The 20240-nt window shown below is 42.4% G+C and overlaps 1 protein-coding gene across 2 annotated transcripts in view; it reads right to left on the reverse strand.

Annotated features, from left to right (window-relative positions):
• The window catches only part of LOC122542522 (E3 ubiquitin-protein ligase ARIH1), a 71668-nt gene extending 52185 nt beyond the window's left edge, over positions 1-19483 (reverse strand). Inside the window, exons 1-2 of one of the 2 annotated variants that reach the window (XM_043680355.2) lie at positions 19031-19479; positions 9164-9231 (exon numbers count right to left, since the gene is read on the reverse strand). In XM_043680355.2, the coding sequence (XP_043536290.1) occupies positions 9164-9231; positions 19031-19318 (356 nt within the window). In that variant the 5' untranslated portion in view covers positions 19319-19479. Of the gene's footprint in view, positions 1-9163; positions 9232-19030 lie in introns of both variants that reach the window. The other variant, XM_087982035.1, reaches the window with a different exon arrangement.
• Positions 19484-20240: the final 757 nt, after the last annotated feature.

The raw sequence follows: 20240 nt of genomic DNA on the forward strand, positions 1-20240 counted from the left end.
CGTAATTTTTAATTTCTTCAAAATTTACTTTTTAGCAACACAAATCTGACAAAGACAAATTTCTAGTCATTCCATCTATGCTGGAATTACCCATGGTCATGTTCACCATTAGCAGCAACTTCACTAGAAGTGGAAGGGGAGAATACACCTAGGAAGCTGTGACCTTGAAACGGACAGCAATTTAGACAAAGTGAAGAGAATTTAGAAGACTCTTACACTGATATAATGGAGACTGCAGGAGGGTAGTGGTAGGAAAATGAATTTCAAAAGTTTAATTCAAGTAAATTATAGGCATTCATTTAAGGTCATTTTGACTAATTCCTCCAAATTGTACATAATTAATATTTTTGACATTTGGAATCCCATTCCCAACATACTAATTTCAATTTCAAATGCAACTGATCTAACTTTCTTACAGAGAAAATGAAGTTAATAAACTATGGGCAATTTCGATGATTTATTCTTCTTCAGCTAGGGCTTTGCACAATACAAGTGTGTATCCAGGAAGATACAGAAATGCACTGTACATAGCTAGACAACATTTTGCCTATTAAAATCAATGACTCAGGAAACTCAAAGCTTCCATTGTAACTATATTCAAATTTCAAGAGTAGCATCTCATCATTTACATTCAGGACTACTGAAGAGTAGAACAGAAAGCTGGGATGATAAGTCTTTACTTCTGAGACATCAATGGCCATAAGATTCAAATGACACTCGTGGTTATTGGAGGGTTACCAAACGAATCTAGTAACATACAATGGTGTCTTACAACTTATCTTGAAATTTACCAGGGCTATCTCACCCTGTGTTTCCTACTGCCAGGAATGAATATATAAAAATAATGTTCTGGGAAGATAGCTAATAAAATAATTTCCGTAGGGAAGGTGGTGACAGTCCAATTTTGCACAACTGACATCATAAATAATGAGAGTCTTTTCCTGATAAACTCTCCATTATGTTTATATGGACACAGTATATCACTGCATTTTAGATTGCCTCTTGAATAGATGTAGTTTATGCACAGGTAAACAGGCAACTCCTCCAATCCACAATCAATAACAGCAATCTTGGAAAGATAAAATAAAATCATAACTTAAGATTACTTGGTGGCAGAACTAAACTAATCTATCCAGGCAAATGAGGATTAAGAAAAAAAAAATCAACAATTATGGCTCATGTTCCCATATCACTATAATTCCATAGAATAAGACTGATTTTGAATATCTTTCACCCAGTAGGAAATATAATTAAATGGGCACCACTGAGGCAGATGGAGCCATAATGGTTCAGGTCTATCAACCAAGACACTTCCATCTGCTACTGCATAATCTCATTCCAAAGTTGTAGCAAAGCCAAAGCTGTGCAACTAATACTAGCCACCGTCCATTGCTAGTGTGAGAAGGGTCACATGATAGTTGTGCTCATTTTGCACAGGTTGTTTTTGTATGGTTTCCAATTTACCAAGTCTAAAATTCATCCTTCCACAATTGTAGGATGGACAATCATGGTTTATGCAACCAAAGACAGTAATCATATTCTGGTGATGTCCAGTTAGTATTTAGAACATAGAACTGTACAGCACAGGAATGGACCCCTCACAGCTCATGATGCTGTGCTGAACATGATTCCAAATTAAACTAATCCCTTCAACCTACCCTTGATCCATGTCAATTCTTTGCATATTTATGTGCTTATCTGTAAGTCTCTTAACACCTCTATCATATCTGGCTCCAGTATCGCCGCTGGCAACGTGTTCCGCAGTCCTACTACAATGTTAAAAAAAAATATCTTTTAAATATCATAGTTGTAGCCACCTCTACCACTTCCTCTGGCAGCTCATTCCATACACCACCTTGTGTGTGGAAGACATTGTCCCCCGAGATCAGTTTTAAAAACTTTTCCCCTCTATGCCATCTAGTTTGACCCAACCTCTACATCCGCCTGTGGTAAAAGAAAATTACACAGATTCACTACCTTCAGAAGAAATTCCTCATCCCTGCCTTGGATGGGTGACACCCTACTCAGAAGATGATGCCTCTGCTGTCCTACACTCTCCCACAGGGAGAAGCACACTCCCTGCCTTGAACCTGCTATGCCCCACAAGAAGGTGGGGCATAGCAGTTTCAACAAGGTCTCCGTTCATACCTCCAAACTCCCATTAATAGAAATTCAAACTACTCAACCTATTCTTATAAGAAAATCAGGTTGTTTTTTTCTTAATCATCTTTATCTGCCAAGTACAAAGAAAGTGAGACCCATTCCCCTGTAACAAAGGGAGCCATTCAGCTGCCAAATTCTGTAAATTAGGGCACTAAAGCATCGGTTGTCCCCTCCATCTCTCACTTAAAGGGTTGAGTGTACACCCTTCCAGTAATTCATCATTACTGCTAGTTAATCCAGGCAAGTGCAGGTTCCCAGTTGTTTCCCACTCTTTTCTTTCAGAGCCCACCAAAACCTTGCAGAAAAGTACTGCTGCCTCATACTACTGTGGAAGATCATTGTTGTTACACACGAAGCACTCAGCCCTTAAAAACCCAATGTACACCTAATATAATTTACTGTAAAATCCCACTGTACACTCAACATTGCCATAGAGAGTTTTACAAACTAGAAAATGAGTTAAAAATAAAACTGATGCAAAAGAAAATTGAAGTGAATTGTTCAGAAGTATTAAAACAATATTACCTACAAGTGGGCAAAACGGAACAGTAATAAAACTGAACTTTAGTCCTAAACAGACTGACACAGAAGTTATAAAAAGGGTAATATAGTCACTGCAAAGACTTGAAATAAATATTATCTCTGCTTTTACAGTACATATGAACATATAAATTCGGAAAAGGCAACGTTATTTAGCCCCTTGCGCCTGCTCCACCATTCCATAAGATCATGGCTGGTCTAATAGCAGCTCAACTTTACATTCTTACCTATCTCTGAAATCTTACCATACCCTTGTTAGTTAAGAATCTACCTCTGCTTCCATGGTTCTCTGGGAAAGAGTTGCAGAGATTCAGAACTCTAAAGGAAAATGCGTCTTAAATAGAGACCCCTTATTTTTAGCCTGTCTTCATTATTACTCATCTCTCCCACAAGGGACAATGTCCTTTCAGCATCCATCCAGTCAACTTCCCTCAGGATCTTGCGTCTCAATAAGACTACCTCACATTCTACCAAACTCTAATGAATACAAACCTAGTCTTTTCTTATAAAATAATCCCTTCATCTAAGAAATCAGTAGAACATTCTTGGAGCTGCTTCTATCTGTGAGGGTTTCCTCCGGGTGCTCCGGTTTCCTCCCACAGTCCAAAGATGTGCAGGTCAGATGAATTGGCCATGCTAAATTGCCCTTAGTGTTAGGTAAGGGGTAAATGTAGGGGTATGGGTGAGTTGCGCTTCGGCGGGTCGATGTGGACTTGTTGGGCCGAAGGGCCTGTTTCCACACTGTAATGTAATCTAATGTAATGTAATCTAATCTAACTGCAGATATTGCAGATACACAGATGACAATATATCAAAGTCCCTAGATTCTGGAATAGTCCCAGTATGTTGAAAGGTGACAAGTACTATCCTATTATTGAAAAAGGCAGGGAGAGAGAAGGGAACTGAAGCCCAGGTAGCCACACACCTGGGGACATACTGGAATCCGTCATTAAGGAAACTATATCAAGCCACCTCGAAAAACAGTGTAAAAATTGATGAAGCTTTATAAACTTATAAAAATTTAATTTTTTGAAAATATTAGCTGGGCATATAAAAGGGAACCAAATCAACTTAGTTTGCCTGGATTTTCAAAATACATGTGGTTAAATGTCACATGAAAAGGTTGCTGTTCAAGTTAGGAGCTTTATTGGTTATATAGGATTAGTTTAAAGGCCAGAAAAAGGGGGAGATACTAAACACTTATTTTGCATCAGTATTTACTGTGGAAAAGGATGTGGAAGATATAGACTGTAGGGAAATAGATGCTGACACCTTGCAAAATGTCCAGATCACAGAGGAGGAAGTGCTGGATGTCTTGAAACGGATAAAGGTGGATAAATCCCTAGGACCTGATCAGGTGCACCCTAGAACTCTATGGGAAGCTAGAGAAGTGATTGCTGGGTCTCTTGCTGAGATATTTGGATCATCGATATTCGCAGGTGAGGTGCTGGAAGACTGGAGGTTGGCTAACATAGTGTCACTGTTTAAGGGTGGTAAGGACAGGCCAGGGAACTATAGACCAGTGAGCCTGACGTCGGTGGAGGATGTTGTTGGAGAGAATCTGGAGGGACAGGATGTATATGTATTTGGAAAGGCAAAGACTGATTAGGGATAGTCATAATGGCTTTGTGCATGGGAAATCATGTCTCACAAACTTGATTGAGTTTTTTGAGGAAGTAACAAAGAGGATTGATGAGGCAAAGCAGTGGACATGATCTGTATGGACCTCAGTTAGGCCTTTGAAAAGGTTCCCCATGGGAGGCTGGTTAGCAAGGTTAGATCTCACGGAATACAGGGAGAACCAGCCATTTGGATACAGAACTGGCTCAAAAGTAGAAGACAGAAGGTGGTGGTGGAGGATTGTTTTTCAGACTGGAGGCCTGTGACCAGTGCAGTGCCAGAAGGATCGGTGCTGGGTCCACTACCTTTTGTCAGTTACATAAATGATTTGGATGCGAGCTTAAAGAGGTAGAGTTAGTAAGCTTGCTGATGACACCAAAATTGAAGATGTGTAGTGGACAGCAAAGAAGGTTACGTCAGATTACAACAATATCTTGACCAGTTGGGCCAATACGTTGAGAAGTGGCAGATGGAGTTTAATTCAGATAAATGCAAGGTGCTGCATTTTGGGAGAGCAAATCTTAGCAGGACTTATACATTTAATAGTAATGTCTTAGGGAGTGTTGCTGAACAAAGAGACCTTGGAGTACAGGTTCATAGCTCCTTGAAAGTGGAGTCGCAGGTAGATAGGATAGTTAAGAAGGCGTTTGGTATGCTTTCTTTTATTGGTCAAAGTACAGGAGTTGGTATGTCATGTTGCGACTGTACAGGACATTGGTTAGGCCACTGTTGGAATACTGCGTGCAGTTCTGGTCTCCTTCCTATCAGGAAGATGTTATGAAACTTGAAAGGGTTCAGAAAATATCTATGCTGCCAGAGTTGGAGGATTTGACCTATAGAACATAGAAGAATACAGCGCAGTACAGGCCCTTCGGCCCTCGATGTTGCGCCGATCCAAGCCCACCTAACCTACACTAGCCCACTATCCTCCATATGCCTATCCAATGCCCGCTTAAATGCCCATAATGAGGGAGAGTCCACCACTGCTACTGGCAGGGCATTCCATGAACTCACGACTCGCTGAGTAAAGAACCTACCCCTAACATCTGTCCTATACCTACCCCCCTTAATTTAAAGCTATGCCCCCTTGTAATAGCTGACTCGATACGTGGAAAGGCTGAACAGGCTGGGGCAGTTTTCCCTGGAGCGTCGGAGGTTGAGGGGTGATATTATAGTGGTTTACAAAATTATGAGGGGCATGGAAAGGTTAAATAGACAAAGTCTTTCCCCGGGGTCGGGGAGTCCCCAGGGAAACAGAACTAGAGGGGATAGGTTTAGGGTGAGAGGGGAAAGATATAAAAGAGACCTAAGGGGCAACTTTTTCACACAGAGGGTGGGTACATGCATGGAATGAGCTGCAAGAGGAAATTGTGGAGGCTGGTACAATTACAACATTGAAGAGGCAGTTTGATGGGTATATGAATAGGAAGGGTTTGGAGGGATATGAGCCAGGAGCTGGCAGGTGGGACTAGATTGGATTGGGATATCTGATCAGCATGGATGGGTTGGACCGAAGGGTCTGTTTCCATGCTGTACATCTCTATGACTCTACGACAGGAGAAAACAAGCAGGAATGAACTGGCCGTTTTCAGGTTGGCAGGTAATTAGTGGAGTGTCACAAGGATCTGTGCTGAGGCCTCAGCTATTTAGAGTCTATATTAATTACTTGGAAGGAGAGATCAAGGGTCGTGTTTCCAAATTTTCTAACACTATAAAGCTTAAAAAGCTTAGGGAGGCAAGTTTACAAAGGTTTATAATTGGATGAACTGATTGGATGAGAGTGGCAATTAAGGTGGGGAAATGTGAAGAGACCATCCACTCTGACACACCTGGCATACTGTGTAGAGTTGGTACCTAAAGATGAATGCACATTCTTAGATCGGGTACAAAACCGATTCACAGGATTGATTCCCATAAAGAAATATTGATCATCATGGTCCTTTATTTCTGGAGTTTAGACGAATGAGATTGCATTGAAACAGATATTTGCAATTCCATCAGGCAGAAGATCCAGAAGCTCGAACACACGCACTAACCGGTTCAAGAACAGCTTCTTCCCTGTTATTAGACTGATGAACGGACTCTCTAGCTTCAAATAATGTTGATCTTGCTTCACGTATCTCCTGTGCAGTGTAATCTGTATGCCTCACTCTGTCTAGGCACTCAATGATGTTTGCTATGATCTGCCTGCACAGCTCGCAAAAAAAGCTTTTCACTGTACTCAGGTAACGTGACTACAATCACATCAAGTCAAAAAGATGGCCCAATCGTAGGACATGCATTAGTACAGCATAGGAACAGACCCTTTGGCTCATCATATCTGAGCCAAACATAATGCTATTCTAAACTAATCCCATCTGCCTGCACATGGTCCATATCCTTCTCTTCTCTGCTTGTTCATGTACCTTGTTTAAATGCCTCTCAAACTTTGCTACCATATTTGCTTATACCACCTCCCCAGCAGCTTGTTCGAGGCACCTAACTGTATTAAAAAAACTTTTCTTGCAAACCTCTTTTAAACTTGCCCCTCTCACCTTAAACCTATACCCTCTAGTATTTGACATTTCCATCCTGGCAAAGACACACCGATTATCCACCCTACCCACACCTCTCAGTTTTATATATTTCCATCAAGTCACCCCTCAGCCTGCAACACTGCAGCAAAAACAATCCCAAATTGTCCAACCGGTCCTTATTGTTAATACACTCCAATCCAGGCAGCATCCTGGTAACCCTCTTCTGCACCCTCCACATCCTTCCTATCATGCAGTGACCAGAACTGCACACAGTATTCCAAATGTGACCTGACTAAAGTATGACATATTTGCACCATGACTTGCCAACTTTTATACTCAATGTCCCACTGAAGGCAAGCATGCCCAGTTGAATTGCCACTTTCAGGGAGCTACAGACTTGAACCCCAAGATGCCTGTTTTTTCAATACTAAGGGTCTTGCTATTTACTGTATTTGATCCATGTCCTCCAAAAATGCATCACCTCATACCAGATTAAACTCCAATCACCATCTCTACATTCAACTTTCCAGCTGCAACCCTGCATTTTTCTTCACTATCCACACCTCCACCAATTTGTGTCATCTGCAAACTTACTAATCAGACCACCAACATTTTGGCAGTACAATGGCTCAGTCGTCAGCGCTGCCGCCTCACAGGTTAGTGCTGCCACCTCAGTGCCAGGGACCAGGGTTAGAGTGCAGCCTCAGGCAACTGTATTGTGAAGTTTGTATGTTCTCCCAGTGTCTGCATGGGGATTGGCCATGCTAAACTGCCCACAGAGTTCAGGGATGGATACATTAGGTGCATTAGCCATGGGAAATGCAAGGTTACAGGGATACAGTGGGGGACTGGGTCTGGGCGGGATGCTCTTTGGTGGGTTGGTGTGGACTAGTTGGGCTGAATGGCCTGTTTACACACTATAGGAATTCTATTTTATAATAACTTATAAACAATACAAACAGAGGTCCTAGCACATATCTTTGCAGAAAACCACTGGTCATAAGCCTCCAGTCAGAAAAGAAATACCTCTACAACAATATCTGCCTTCTATGGTCAAGCTGATTTTGCATCCAACATGTCAACTTACCGTGGATTCACAATGTGATCTTTTGGAAACCATGAGGGACCATGTCAAATGTTTTAGTCAAGTCCACGTAAACAACATCTGCTACCTGACCCTCAATAACCTTTGGCACTTCCTCAAAAAAAAACTCAATCAAGTTTGAGAGACAAGACCGCCATTGTTTATAGGTGAAAGTGAGTACTGCAGATGCTGGAGGTTAGAGTCAAGAGTGTGGTGCTGGAAAAGCACAGCAGGTCAGGCAGCACCCGAGGAGCAAGAAAATTGACGTTTCGGGCAAAAATCCTTGGATTATTTATAGCCAAGCTGACTATCCCTAATACATTTATACTTCAATGCTGCTCTGATTTCTAATGCCTCTTAATGAAACAACTGAATTTATAGTACTCTCAAGGCAGTCTTCAGTACAACGTATCATTGAATCTCTTTGATCAACTTCACAACTGAAATGCTGAGCAATCAAACAGGTAATGTCCATAGTTAAGTTTACAATTAATAATAGAAATTGGCCCTTCAGCAATTTCAACTTAAATTCACCTCTTAACCTCTTAATCTCCCATGAACAAAGAGGAGACCCAGACGTTCATGATAATGTTACATTTAATGCAACTGTTGTTTATAACTTAGGAAGCAGAGGTCTTCATGGCAGGTCCTGGAATCACATTTCTAAAAATGTTTCTGTAATATTGACACCATGTTTGTGGGACAGTTCTATCAGGATTCAGCAACGTAAACACATGAAACTCATCCAGAGACCAATCTCTGACCAAGCAAACTATAGAAGAGTTACATTTAAATACACCTTTGACAGTGTTATAAAATTCACTCCACTGAAGGTGTTACATTGTGAAGCACTACGATCTTAGCTTCACCCTGGCTATCAAGAATCTCTCCTTCTATGAGCACAACAGCATTACAGATTGCACAAAATCACTCAGGTGTCAGTTACTGATCAGGGAGCAGGCAGTGCAGCCAAATGGGATTTCCATGACTTTGCTCAATGGCGATGTGGCCATCAGGGTCTAATTTTAATCCCTTTCTTGGAGAAATGCATTGTATTTATTGTTTCCATTTAAATTTCTCAACCTAGCTATCAAACAGAAGGTATTACTAGACATGAAGACATACTTAATTCCAGCACGTGAAGTAACATTGACATAGCCTTCCTCGGCTCTGGAGTTGACCTCCTTTCCAGTATGTACAGGTCCACTACTTTCCCCACAATAGAGAAAAAAAAAATTACCTTTCCATTAGTTTCTCCTTATCCCAGTTGAAGTGGCTGAGAAGTATCCTTGTGATTGTGGCTGGATTCTGGGGGGTAAAAGGCAAGATCAAATAACACAATTTAATAAATTTGAAGCATATTTCCTGTGATTGACATCCTTAAACACATTTGAAAGTTTGTACTAATTTTTCTCTGGGTCATCTCCACACTAATTATTTGTAGAGGGGCAGACAATTGAGATGTGAATTAGCACCAATATGACAATTCTGGTTGTAAGAGCTTAAAGCATGTTCCAAGTTGAGTTCTATTTTCACCTGTGAGTCAAAGGAATCAACCCACCATCAGTAAACATATAATCTAGACCGACAGTAGGGTGAGGCTGTTCCGCGCTTGCAGAGCTGTTGTCAAGTTACAACCCAGTCTGCCTGTTTAAATTGGTACAGACAACCAAAGATTCAATTGCACTGGCTGACAGAGACTGAGAGGTTACCACCTGTGTCCCGGTCAACACAACTCACTTGACAACCACATGAGTATAGTTCTGGCACAAAATGGCTGCTATAAACAGTGTATTTTAATGAGATTTACTTTATGTAAAGTACTGAGCCATTTCAGATATGTAACAAGGGTGAGTGCCTGCATTCCTCATTCCCAACGCCATGATCAGGAACAGATTTGTAGCCACTAATTGGGATTTACCAGCCTACTTAGCAATGAGTAAACAATCTCACCCTACCTAGCACCGTAAGGTTAGGAATCTGTCAAACACAATTGTGCATTATAAAGGTAGCTGAGGTCATGAGTTTCAGATTGCTGTGTAATAAGACACTAGTGTCTTACATCAAGACCAAATGACATGGAATTATTTAAAAAACACAATAGCCTTCAGAAAATCTCTCAATAACCCTAGTTATAGATGAGTGCATTTTCATAACATACAAAAGGTTTTTATTCGATTTTATTTATTCAGTTGATATCATTACCATATGTACTACCTCACAGGAACTTAGGAACAGCGTGTGATTCAACAGTCACATACAATCTGGAATTGACAAAGCTGGGTTTGCAACATCGTATATAAAAACACCCCATCGACAGCGATTTTTAGCACACATAATTAATATACAGTTTGAGATTGTGGACAATGCTGACAAGGCCAGCATTTATGGCGTATCTTCACCTGCCCTCAAGACGTGGTGACCCACATTCAAGAACCATTGAAGTCTCTGCTGGAGGCTTCCCTGTTAGTGAGAGTCCCACGCTTTTGTCTAAGTGATGAAGAAACAATGGTGATCTTGTTTCAGGTTAGCATGATGTGTGGCTTGGTGAAGAGGTACTCCATGGCTTTCTAGGTGGAGGAGATCAGACTCTGGAAGGTCATCTTGAAGCTTTGGTGAGTTGTTAAAGTGCTTTGTGTAGGTGGTACACACTATCGCCATTGTCCCGGACTTTGCTGAGCTTTTGGAATGTTTTTACAGCTTCATCCATCCAGAAAGTTCCATCAGACTCCTGACTTGTTCCTTAGAGATGGTGGAAAAGTTCTGGAATGTTACCTGCCACAGAATACACAGAGGGTAAAAACGAGGACTGCAGATGCTGGAAACCCGAGTCTGAATTAGAGTGTCTGGATTAGAGTGATATTTCAGGCAAAAACCCTTCATCAGGAATAGAGGTCACCTTCACCTTTATTCCTGATGAAGGGCTTTTGCCCAAAACGTCTATTTTCCTACTCCTTGTATCCTGTCTGACCTGCTGTGCTGTTCCAGCACCACTCTAATCCAGACAGAATACACAGAGTCAAAAGTGTGGCGCTGGAAAAACACAACAGGTCAGGCAGCACCTGACGAAAAAGACTTACCTTGCTGTGCTTTTCCAGGGCCACACTTTGACAGACTCTCTAGCATCTGCAGTCCTGCCTTTCTCAAAGAATACACCAGACCCCGATCCTGTACTGTGGTTAGAATATTAATGCAGCCAATGCAGGTGAATTTCATTCTAGCGATGAGGACACACATTGTTTGTTCACGTTAGGCATTTCAGATGACACTGTGCGAGGTTGCAGCAACAAAAACAATGAATAGTACAGCGCAGGAACAGGTCCTTCAGCCCACCAAGCCTGCTCTGACATGACACCTTTCTAAAGTAAGGGACTTTTGCCTCTACTCAGTCCACACACGCAGACAACAAGCAACATGAATTCGACTGGGACAACACTACTATCACAGGGCAAGCAAGACAGAGAACAGCCAGGGAATTCCTAGAGGCATGGCATTCATCCACAAACTCCATCAACAAACACATCGACCTGGACCCAATATACCAACCACTACAGCGGACAGCTGAAACTGACAACGGAAGCGGCAGGGACAGACCACTATAAACACCGGAGGAAACATCAAAGAAGCGCTTCGCAGGAGGCTCCCAAGCACTGAAGATGTCGCCTAGCCAGGGGACGAAACGTTTGCAACAAAAACTTCCAGCTTGGCGAACAGAACCACAGCAACGAGCACCCGAGCTACAAATCTTCGCACAAACTTTGAACTTTACCACCATCCTGTCTCCTACCTTCAAACCAATTTTGTATCCAATTGGCTAGATCCCCCTGGAACCGACATGATCTAACCTTACTAACCAGTCTACCACACTAACCACACTTACTAACCAGTCTAACCCTTTCAAACACTATGCTGAATTTCATACAGACAACATCTACCTTCATCAGTCTTCTTTGTTACCTCTTCTTTCTCTTGTACTGCCCATTTTGTCAAAGGGTGCAAATTGTCTGGAATGCTTTGTGCATTACAACGTAGCTGCACTTCACAAGGACATTACTGTTTGCAAAACACTTTGGGATATGCCAAGGTCACAAACATTCTATAGAAATACACGTCTTTCTTTTCAACCAATCTATCTCAATCTGCTGGTTCTAATGAACAGAGATGTAGGTGTGGGAAATAGAGGGAGGTCATAACACCAGAACCTTGAAAAAACCCTCTTTTAGTGAGAAACAAATGACCATGAAGATACATGAATGGGGAAAGCTTTCCATAACCTTTTAACCATGAGACAGAGTTAAAATGGTTGATTAAGCTGAATGCATTGTTTGCTAAGGTGTTCAGTGAGTGCCACTTTCTTCTTTCACCAAGAAATAAGAAAGCAGCCCACTCTAAACAGTGTTAATGGATTTTCCAGTTATCTCAACAGAATTGGGGAGGTACTTCCATGTGATATCCAAAAGATGGAACTTCCAACAGGATTATCTGGTCAAGTTCTGTAGTAGGATGTGATTCAAAGACAAGTGTGTTAATACGGAGTCAAAAGTGTCTAACATCTGATACAGAAACCAAAACACACCAGTAAGCAGATCACAAAGCAAAAGCTAATTTAGCATTTCAAAGCTAGAAAATTCTCCAGGGAACCTCTTGAGCTACAAAACTTGGCTGTATGTGGCAAGAAATCTCATGCAATAATACAGACAAGAGCCACCACCATCCCTTACCACAGCTCAACCCCTCCCCCAAAATTAATTGGGTCTTTGGAACAGCATCCTTTTTAATGCCCAAATGGAATTTCAGACGTGAACTCAGATATAAACACCTTACAGCCCAGATAATATACAATTACACAGGAGAATAAATGAGTAGAAGGGAATCATCATGCCAGGAGGTTCAGAATATGTTGTAAACCTTAACTGCAAATCTGTAAGTAACTACTAATAGGATTATGGCAAGTGACTTTTCCCCTGCTGTAGTGTGGTCCAATTCATCAGACAAGATGGAAGATTAGAGCAACTGTTATTTTCTAATGTGAAGTAGCACATGTATTCACATGTGTATAGCCATTACTGAAATTCAAATGTCCTGCTCTTTCCAGCATCTTCTTCTAATCATTCTTTTCTGTAATCACCTCACCAGATGCAGTTTAAGTTTGGAAAGATATAAAGTATACATTCTATCTACAGGTCACCAGTATGAAGAAAGAGTCTCATTAGAGAGTACATAATAATGCAAAAACTCATCAATAGCTATAATACTTTTTACTGTATAGTGTTTATAAATAACAAGTGAAAGTGATCTCTGAAGGCAGCAAGTGTAATTCTACCATTATTATACTTTTACCCAATCTAGTTCCTGACCCATGGAAAACTGCACCAGCAAATAAACATTAAACATAAACATTAAAAATTGACATTGGCTGAATGAGCTAAAAGGTAAAAGCAACAACGTTACTCCACAGATTTCAATGAACATTTAAACAGGGACCTTCCACAATTTTAATGATTGTAAGGCCACTGCCATCAAATAAACCACTCAAACATATTGTAGGAAGCTTGGCTGCTGTGAGTAGTGGCTGTTAATATGATTCCGATGCAAGCATTCCCACCCAGCAGAAATTTCAGGCTCTGTTGGGCAAAACAAGCTGTTGCCACCACAGCTACCTCTGGGAGACAGTGGCAAGATAGTGAACAGTGAGCAGTCAAGGATTGAACCACAGCCAGAAGCCTGGCTGCACACTCACCATCGAATCAAGCTCAAAAGTAATGACGGGCAGGCTTAGCATCATCTCACTCAAACAAAAGGAAATATTATCCATTCTGATCCTGGTCAGCACAGCATTTGGCCTGGATAGAAGGCAGTCATTCACCCTGCTCAGAACCCACGTTGCTTTTGCAATGCTGTTCAGGTTAAACCTAATGTGTTCCAGCCAGAAAGGTTTATTTTGAGCAGCTGCTAATTTTGAAATGGAAAAATCCAAGGTTCAAACCTTCTAAAAGTTATGAATGGGAAAAAATTGTCCAGACTAAGCTCGAGCTTGCTGTTTAGAGGAGACTCAATTCTTTACAAAAGGGCATAAATTACTTAAGGAAATAAATACAAATAAACATTCAAAATTGTAATATTTAATTTACTCCTTCAAAATGCTCCTCAGCAATCAGACTATAACCCAACACTTTATATCAAAATCCTCCTTCCAAATAAAAATCAAGTTTACAATTACAGAGCCAAGAGAACTTTCAGTAGGCTGTGTGTAAACCCTGGTCCACCAAGCCAAGTCACTGCTGGCCACGCCCTTTAACATAGGCACACCCATCCATACCAGGATGGGTACATGAATAGGTTTTTAAGAGGGATATGGGCCAAACACTAGCAAATGGGACTGGATGAGATCGGGATATCTGGTCAGCGCAGACAAATTGGACCAAAGGGTCTAGTTCTGTGCAATATGACTTTATATAGGAGAAAGTGAGGACTGCAGATGCTGGGGATCAGAGTCAAGAGTGTGGTGCTAGAAAAGCACAGCAGGTCAGGCAGCAGAGGAGGAGGACAATTGACGTTTCGAGCATAACTTCTGATAAAGAGTTTATGCACAAAACATCAATTCTCCTGCTCCTCAGATGCTGCCTGACCTGTTGTGCTTTTCCAGCACCACATCTCGACATATGATTCTATGTCTATGACAATTGAGAAAATAATGTCTTTGTCTGTAGGATAAAGTAATAGCTCTCTAAAGTTGCACTCACAAGGAGGGGCCACCAGATTAGACTTAGGGTATACAAACTCCAAGGAATGGCTTTCTTAGAGCTCTGACTGAGTTCTAACTGAGGGGGGCACGATGGCTCAGTGGTTAGCACTGCTGCCTCACTTCACCAGGAACCCAGGTTCGATTCTTGCCTCGAGTGACTGTCTGTGGAATTTGCACATTCTCCCAGTGTCGGTGTGGGTTTCCTCCCATGATCCAAAGATGTGCAGGCCAGGTGAATTGGCCATGCTAAATTGCCCATAGTGTTAGGTACACTAGTCAGGGGTAAATATAAAAGGTGGGGGAATGGGTCTGGGGGGGTTGCTCTTCAGAGGATCAGTATGGACATGTTGGGCCGAAGGGCCTGTTTCCATACTGTAGGGTATCTAATCTAATAACAGTCCCTGCCTTTAGTAAATCCTCTGTTGCAAGTTTCCTTGATCAATGAAAAGTATTTCCACACAAATAAGATGGCTTCTCTCTCTCCATGTCCAAATACTGTATCCCTTTAACATCAGCATAGGGAATAAGAATGGTCACTTGGGTTCTATATCGACATATAATCAATGCATGCGCAACTAGTAAATACTGGTACATTTCATAAATGAGAAGTAAATGGGAGAGCGAGAAATCAACATGCACTGAAGTGGAGACTGGACAGAAAATCCAGAGGTAGCCGATTAAGTCTTAGCTCAAAACAGCAATTACTCTAGGCAATTTTATCACCCTTGAGGTTACTGGAGCGTTGTCAACCAAAATTCTATCACCACCTACATGCCCCAGGCTCAACCATGTGCTGGGATCTTAAGTAAAGCAAGCAGCAAAATTGCATTCAGCTGAATGATAAGTCTTCGATACATCGAATGTCAGGTTCCAGGCACAGCTAGATATTAGACCAAATTAATTTCAGGGTATTCACTGGATTTCCAAAGGTTGTCTCAAGCTCAGCACTAACAAATCACAAACCTTCTACTCCCAATTGATCAGTAAGCCCCATGTCCACAGATGACTGGTTCAGGCTCAATGTTCACCTCTCTGCGAATATCATATCCATACTGGTTAACATGAAAACCCTAAGCAGTTGGTTCAAGACAGTTCACTGGGCCAAAACATCTAATGCTGTCACTGTACAAATTTAGCAAATTAGTGTTTCACATTACTGAAACCTAATGATGACCTCACATATAGATCTTCTAATAGAACAGTGAAACATAAGGTATTAATATAACTAACATGGTAAATCCTAGAAGGTTGATGACCTTTCAATGCTGGCATTTAATCCAGGTTCAGTTGCATAAATGCAACTAAAATCTGAGATCTTTTCAGGTCTGCAGAATGACATGGTCTGATTACTGAAACCTGACAAGGTTTTATTAAACCACCTAAATCTTTAAATGAGAGGACGAAGTACCTTTCTCTATTTTGCTCTGGATAGTGGTGAGATTCTTTACTGTTCCTGCAACTGATTCACCTAGGCAAGTAGAAAATCTCATTTGTGCCATGTAAGCAGTTGGCAGACTTTGAGAAGTCAGGGGACTAGTCACTTAGCACAGAACACTCAACTTCTAACCTAGACACATGGTCACGACATTTGTGCTGCTTCTGCTAAGATTTTCGATGTTAGCTCAAATGCTCCAAGATTCACGGAATACAGGGAGAACTAGCCATTTGGATACAGAACTGGCTTAAAGGGAAAGGCAGAGGGCGGTGGTGGAGGGCTGTTTTACAGACTGGAGGCCTGTGACCAGTGGAGTGCCACAGGGATCAGTGCTGGGTCCTCTACTTTTTGACATTTACATAAATGATTTGGATGTGAGCATAATAGGTACAATTAGTAAGTTTGGAGATGTAGTGGACAGCTCAGATTACCACAGGATCTTGACCAGATGGGCCAATGGGCAGAGGAGTGGCAGATGGAGTTTAATTCAGAGAAATGCGAGGTGCTGCATTTTGGGAAAGCAAATCTTAGCAGGACTTATACACTTAATGGTAAGGTCCTAGGGAGTGTTACTGAACAAAGAGACCTTGGAGTGCAGGTTCATAGCTAATTGAAAGTGGGATCGCAGGTAGATAGGACAGTGAAGGCGGCATTTGGTAAGCTTTCCTTAATTGGTCAGAGTATTGAGTACAGGAGTTGGGAGGTCATGTTGCGGCTGTACAGGACATTGGTTAGGCCACTGTTGGAATATTGCACGCAATTCTGGTCTCCTTCCTATTGGAACGTTGTGGTGAAACTTGAACGGGTTCTGAAAAGATTTACAAGGATGTTGCCAGGGTTGAAGGATTTGAGCTATAGGGAGAGGCTGAACAGGCTGGGGCTGTTATCCCTGAAGCGCCGGAGGTTGAGGGGTGACCTTATAGAGGTTTACAAAATTATGAGGGGCATGGATAGGATAAATAGGCAAAATCTTCTCCCTGGGGTCAGAGTCCAGAACTAGAGTGCATAGGTTTCGGGTAAGAGGAAAAATATAAAAGAGATCCAAGGGACAACTTTCTCCACACAGAGTGCGGTACGTGTATGGAATGAGCTGCAAGAGGAAGTGGTGGAGGCTGGTACAATTGCAACATTTAAGAGGCATCTGGATGGGTATATGAATAGGAAGGGTTTGGAGCGGTATGGGCCGGGTGCTGGCAGGTGGGACTAGATTGGGTTGGAATATCTGGTCGGCATGGACTGGTTGGACCAAAGGGTCTGTTTCCATGCTGTAAATCTCTGACTCTATTCAAACATATTACTGCTAGCACTAGTGTTTCACATACAGACAAGATACGATACTTTTGCAGGAAATACATTTCCATCTTCTCTGAACACAATCTGCTCATTGTGATGTGGATTTCCAGTGTTAAGAAACACAATGAGATCATCAGAGACCAATCCCTTTTTAAAAAAAATTGGGTTCAAGGAACAGTATCTTTTAATGTACAGGACTAACTTTAGCCCTTTGCCTATTAATCCACTTTATTTTTCTCTCTGATTTTATTTTACTGTGATAAACACAGGATTTTTTTGTTTTAAGGACAATCATTGGTAGCAGGTCCATAGAATATCCAAAACTGACCTAAACTTAAAGCAGCAAAGACTAATTTCTCCACTTTATAAAATGTGAGCATCTTTTTAGAATGAATATTGCTCCATTTTACTAACTTCTAGACAATGATCAAATAGTGATTCAATATTGGTGCAAATTTATTGGAATAAACAATAAGTAATAAAACCAAAAAAATGATGGAAATAATTAATGCATCAGGGAGCATCTGTAGAGAAAAAGTTAATATTTCAACTTGATGACCATTTGTCTGAACCGGAATCTAGAGTCACTGAGGCATGAGGTTAGATAATATAGGCTTAAAATGTGTTAAATTAAACCAGTTCAAAGTGTGGAAACCAGCAAATTTCATGTAATGCAGTAACTTCACCAAAAAAAAGCAGAGTGCTGCATTATTAATTTTTTTATTTTTCTGTTGTCTCTTATTTGAACGTCTTGCTTAAATCAAGGCTGAAATTCCATGTAAAAATGCAAATTTCCAGCCAAATACCTTGTGCTCTAATCTAATACTAAATATTGTAGAGAAAGATCTATATGCTGGTTCATGACAAGATTACATCTTTACCAAGAGTTGCATGCAATATTTAGAATAACATAAAAATCACACTTGTTTACTTACATAACTTAATTTTCTTTTTTGTCGTGATTTCTCAATGAAATGGCAGTGATAACACAGGGGTCACAAGCAGAAAACTGTTAGCATGACAAGATTACTCTAAGTTTGAGCCAACTTGATTATTACCAGTTACTCAACATAAGTGATCCAAATATGGATTTTGATCTTTCAGCAGAAATCAGGAGGTTAAAAACGGTAATACGCTCAGTTGGTAAATTCGAGACTATCCCAGTTCAGGGAATTTCCCAACCAGAAATATCAACCTTAAAAAAAAATACCAGATTTTGTTCAAAAACCATAAATAGTAAAGCACTCATGAAGATTGTACCGTATTTCCTCAATATCACAACGGGGCACACAGAAACTTATGGCAACATATAGACAAAGACGCGATTAGAAATATGAGAGACCAGGAAAAGAAACCTGGCTGCCCTCCTGGCACATGTTCACCTTTCCATTGAAACCGGGGATCCTGCTCAAAACTACTCATACAAGGCCAAGGAAAGTGGCGGGCGAAGGGAAAGACAAGAGAAAACAAATCACTCATCCTTCCCCTCATTCTCACTTTGGTTTCATCTCCTTCCTCATTTTGCAGCTTACACCAACAGGGCCCTCACCACAAGGCGCGGGGGCGGGGGGGGGGCCTGCTCGTTCGGGCTTTCGGCGAGTTTTCCTGCCGTGGCCCGGCCAGCACTGCCTTACCTCGATGACCTCGTTGACCTCCCGGATACACTCCACCATGTGCTGGACGATCTGCTCGGCGCTCAACACCTCGTAGCGGTAATCCTCCTCCTCCTGCTCGGCGCCCAGGCCGCCCAGCCCGCCTAAACCTCCAAGGCCGCCGCCTCCACCGCCGACCCCGTCACCGTCCTGGCCAGGCTCCAGGCCGGGCTCCTGCATCTCCACCTCACCGATCTCGAAGTTATCCTCGGGCTCGCTCTCCTCGCTGTACTCATCCTCGTCGTACATGTAGCCCTCGTCCGAGTCCATGTTGTTGTGGATGCGGGCTGGGCTGATGTGACTGTTTGTGGGGGTGTCCCTGCCTCAGGCTGGGCTCGGATCGCCTCAAGCTCGGGCTGGGCTCGGCTCCGCTCTCTCCCCCCCGCCCCCCGGGCAGCGTTACCGCAACAAAGGGACTGGGCCGCGCTCTCTCTCCCGGCGGCACCCGCGCCGCAGCCTGCACCCACCCTCCCTACCACCGGCCGGCAGGGCCCCGCACCGTCACATCCGCCCCGCAACAGCGCCACTTCCTCTGCTACAACTTTGCCCCTCTGTGATGTCAACCGTTCGTGAGTTTAGTGTCGACGTTTCTGACCCCGTACCCACAGTTTTACGCACCTCCTCTTCTCCCCCCCGGGAGAGACTCTGAGTGCTAGCCCCGCCTTTCCCCTAAGCCCCGCCCGTTTCCAGGAGGCCCGCCTACTCAAAAGCTCTTGCCCCATGCCGTGAGCATGCGCGATCGCAAATCTCTCTCCTCCTTACCCCGGGAGCAAACTGTCGGTCCCTCCTTCTCCCTGTCCGCCGCTGGGTGCGCGCGCGTGGGGCGTCCGTTGCTCCTGTTGTTCGCTCGGAAGTGCACGGCACTGGCATCTCCCTACCTGAGGATGAGGAAAATGGCTCAGGGTCAAAGTAACCCGAACAACTGCTTCAGCCCACCCTCACTCTTCAACACAGGGATGGAAAGCGCTGTTTATAAAGCAGCACTTTACACAGAATTAATCCTACTTCCTGATGTACAAGTTCGGATGTCTTCTAGTGCACTCCTGGCCTGGTAGCGCTTTTAAAATTTATAAATACTCGTTCTTGTTTTCAAAACCGCCGTTGACATCATCTCTTATTTTCTCTCATTTCTCCAGCTTTATAACCACCCGAAAGACCCTGGGTAGCTCCGATTCTGGTCTCTTGAGTATCC

Source organism: Chiloscyllium plagiosum, unplaced genomic scaffold, assembly GCF_037043375.1.
Source record: "Chiloscyllium plagiosum isolate Xiang-an unplaced genomic scaffold, Cpla_swu_hap1 HiC_scaffold_42, whole genome shotgun sequence".
NCBI classification, from domain to species: Eukaryota; Metazoa; Chordata; class Chondrichthyes; order Orectolobiformes; family Hemiscylliidae; genus Chiloscyllium; species Chiloscyllium plagiosum.